Source organism: Medicago truncatula, chromosome 4, assembly GCF_003473485.1.
Source record: "Medicago truncatula cultivar Jemalong A17 chromosome 4, MtrunA17r5.0-ANR, whole genome shotgun sequence".
Lineage (NCBI taxonomy): Eukaryota > Viridiplantae > Streptophyta > Magnoliopsida > Fabales > Fabaceae > Medicago > Medicago truncatula.
In genome coordinates this window covers 32437163-32440703 of record NC_053045.1, presented here as the reverse complement: position 1 = coordinate 32440703, position 3541 = coordinate 32437163, and the positions used below count along the sequence as shown (strand labels likewise).

The 3541-nt window shown below is 34.4% G+C and overlaps 1 protein-coding gene across 1 annotated transcript; it reads left to right on the top strand.

Annotated features, from left to right (window-relative positions):
* Nucleotides 1–819, top strand: LOC25492554 (copper transporter 6). Its single transcript, XM_013600715.3, has one exon. It carries the CDS (start codon nucleotides 161–163, stop codon nucleotides 656–658), a length of 498 nt encoding a protein of 165 aa, XP_013456169.1. The 5' UTR covers nucleotides 1–160; the 3' UTR covers nucleotides 659–819.
* The last annotated feature ends 2722 nt before the right edge of the window (nucleotides 820–3541 follow it).

The window sequence follows — 3541 nt, the reverse complement described above, 5'->3', positions numbered from 1 at the left end:
GTCGTACTACTATACGTTTCGTTTTTTCCTATTTCAGCCCAAACTGTACTACACTATTACTACTACCACTCCACGATTATTCAGCATAATCCCTAAATACACATTTATTACATTCACCAAACCCTGTAACCACACAGAAACCTCTTCAGATCTCACATCCATGGATCATGGCGGTAACATGCACGGTGGCGGCATGGAAGGAATGACCATGCCACCAAAATCACCACCATCATCATCATCATCAACCAATAACACCATGATGATGGGTCATAAGATGCACGGTATGATGCACATGACATTCTTCTGGGGCAAAGACGCTTTAATTCTCTTCAACAATTGGCCTAACGGTGATACCGGTATGTATGTATTAGCGTTGATCCTTGTTTTCGTCATGGCCGTACTCATTGAATTACTCTCACGTACACGGTTCATTAAACCCGGTTCAAACCATGTTGCTGCCGGTTTGTTTCAGACACTTTTGCATGTTCTTAGGGTTGGGTTAGCTTATTTGGTTATGTTGGCTCTTATGTCTTTCAATGGTGGTGTGTTTTTGGTTGCTGTGCTTGGTCATGCTCTTGGATTCTTCTTATGTAGCAGTGCTTTTAGGAAACCAAAACAACATGATGAGGCTTATGATCTTCCTCCGTTGTCTTGTTAATTGTTTCTACTGTTTCTTAAATTTATACCTTTTGTTTCCTTTGTTAGTTAATTATAAATTAATAATAATCACAAAACTACTACTATTTTGCAGTTATTGTCTTGGGTATCAAACTTTGTTATGAAATTGCAGTTGGTTTAAAATATAGATTTCTTTTTGAAGTAAAATTTGAGGTGAGGTTAGTTGCGTGGCCCGCAGGCTCATTTAGGGTTAGTATACGAGAGTTGAACCTACGTCCTTGCCGGTAAAAGTCAATTTCTTACTAATTGGTTTGCGTTTTGTTGATAATTTGTAAATTTGTAATTGTCTCCGTGCGATTTATGTCAATCTTGTGTAATATAAAAACTTATGCAAAAATGATTATTTGAGTTTGGCACTAGAGAAAACAATGGTTTTCTAATGCCTTGCATAAGGAGCATGTGTGAGATAATGACCCTTTGGACCCCGTAGTTAGACTACAAACTTTGGGTATTGTATTTTTTGTTTACTCACCTTTGGATATTATTGTACTTATGCTCAACAAAGCTGTTGTGAAAATATTCCTTAGAACTGTCATCATGTGTATCTGTTGAGAATTAGGGGAAAGTGTTTCTCCATACTTAACTTTCTCAATTTTGAGTTCCCTCTACCACACGTTTTGTTTAAATTCCCAACTGGATTTTTGCATAAAAAGTATTTTTCAGGTGATTCAAAATTTGCGGTTTACTATTCTAGAAAACTAGAATTTTAAGTTATCTTTGAACATAATGTACTACTGTCAAAAAATATAAATAGTGTATTGGAGAAACAATTTTTTTGGAGTTTTCTGGATAAAATACTATAAATAAAATGAAACAAAAGATAATTTGGAATTTTCCACACTCGGTGTGTGGTTCTGAGACCTGGTGAGGAGGTTTATAGAAAAACTTTCCGTTAGGGACCATTAATGTTTCTTTGTGTGGCTCAAGCCAAGTCAAGTTTTTATTTTTTATTTTTATTTTATTTTTTGCGTGGCTCAAGTGGATTAAGTCAAGTCGTGCTCCTTCGACCACAAAAAATTAAGAAGAAACTTAGGTACAATTCCTTAGGTGGTGTTTTTCGTATGGTTCTTAACTAAATTCACCATAATTTCCTCAAATTCGTAATTTTCTCAAAGTTTGTTATATCAAAAAAATATGTATTTTTAATTAAGAATCATACGAAAAGCACCCAATGAATCGTAAGTTTTCTCCAAAAATTAATACATAGTCAAGTCATGCTATGAATATGGTCCATCCAATAAGGTGTGGTAATTCCTCCATTTAAGTACAACAACCACTTTTCTTTATAATTTAATTTTCATTTTTCACTCATGTTTGATGGTTTAGACTTCGCTTGAGAAAATTTAAAGAGAATTTTCAATGGAGAGAATCCAAAACCCTTGCATAATGGCATATTATATCTTGGTCCCATGATCTTTATATTAGACATATCTTTGCTTGGGGTCTTGTAAATGTTCCCTAGTTTTATTAGGGAGAACTCCTCTATCCGACCCTCACATTGTTCAACCTTTGAAAATAAGCGGATCAAAAGTTACGATCCGATTTAATAATTGATTATGTTGTAATTCCCGATAGATTTTGGCTATTCGGGAGTTACGATCTGATAAATTCAAAGGTTTTTGAACAATATGATGGGCCTATAAAGCAATATTCCTTTATAGGACCTTGATTTTGACCGATCGAGAGTTACGATATGATAAATCCAGCAGTGTTTGAGCAACGTAAGGGCCCCATAAAGCAATATTCCTTTTTAGGACCTTAAATGTGCGCTTTAGGAAGAATACTACTTTATAAAACCCTCACATTGCTCAAATCCTCTAGGATTTATTAGATCGTAACTTTCGAGATAGAGCAAAATCTACCGGGAGTTACGAATCAATCGTTTTTTTTTTATCTGACCATAACTCCCAATCGACTTGTTTTCATAGGCTGAGCAATGCGAGGGGCGGATAGAGCAATTCTCCTTAGGCCTCCGTGGTTTGGGTCATTTTGCTCACTTCTAGTTGTGTTGTAATGCACATGTTCTTGGTCTCTATTGTTTGGTTATTTTTCTCCATGGATCTTATTTGTTGCTACATCTCGTTTTCACCATTAGAATGTGGGATCTTTGATTTTGTTTGAGTGTTTGGAGGGAAATGAAGGAGAAGAATTTGAGGATAAAAAGAGCACGAAAGGAGAAGACATGGTGTCAGTGTTAACGTCGATAACATCTACAATTGAATGTTCAATGTGCGATTATTGAAGTTAAGAAGTAAACTTCAACATATATAATGCATATACATACATTTCAACAAGGGAGCATGTTTGACATTCAATTTTTATATTCGTTTTGTAGAGAAAATTGGTGCCTCGACACATATCAACCGAATGAATGATGATCAAGTGATGAATTTAATGCAATACCATGGATTGTAAAATGAATGTAAAAACAAGTTAAAATGTTATAAAATACACAATTTAAATCAACATGAAGGTCGTTTTATAATGTCTCAAATGTATGAACGTAAATTTGGAGAAACTAAAAACACTTGGTAAATTAAGTTTGAAACGATATAACAAAGTTTAAAATGCGAAGGAATGTGCATTTGTCTGAACAGAAAAGTGCAGATGGATTAAAGTGCGAAAGATTAAAAGTGCTGAATTGAAAAAAAACTTAAACGTAAAGAATATGAATTTAACTTTGACAGAAATGTAATGGCATGCTTCAAATTGACAGAGTTGACGATCGTTTATTGTAGACTTGATTTCATAAAACATCAAGCAGCATTGATTATAGAGCCTTCAAAGACTATTTAAAAGAAATGAATCGCTAGTGACTTCCATTTTTGCCATGAAATCCGAACAGAAAACAAATTTTCTTTGA

Excerpts from the sequence above, each read along its gene's own strand:
- LOC25492554 (XM_013600715.3), top strand. The coding sequence starts at position 161 with ATGGATCATGGCGGTAACATGCACGGTGGCGGCATGGAAGGAATGACC.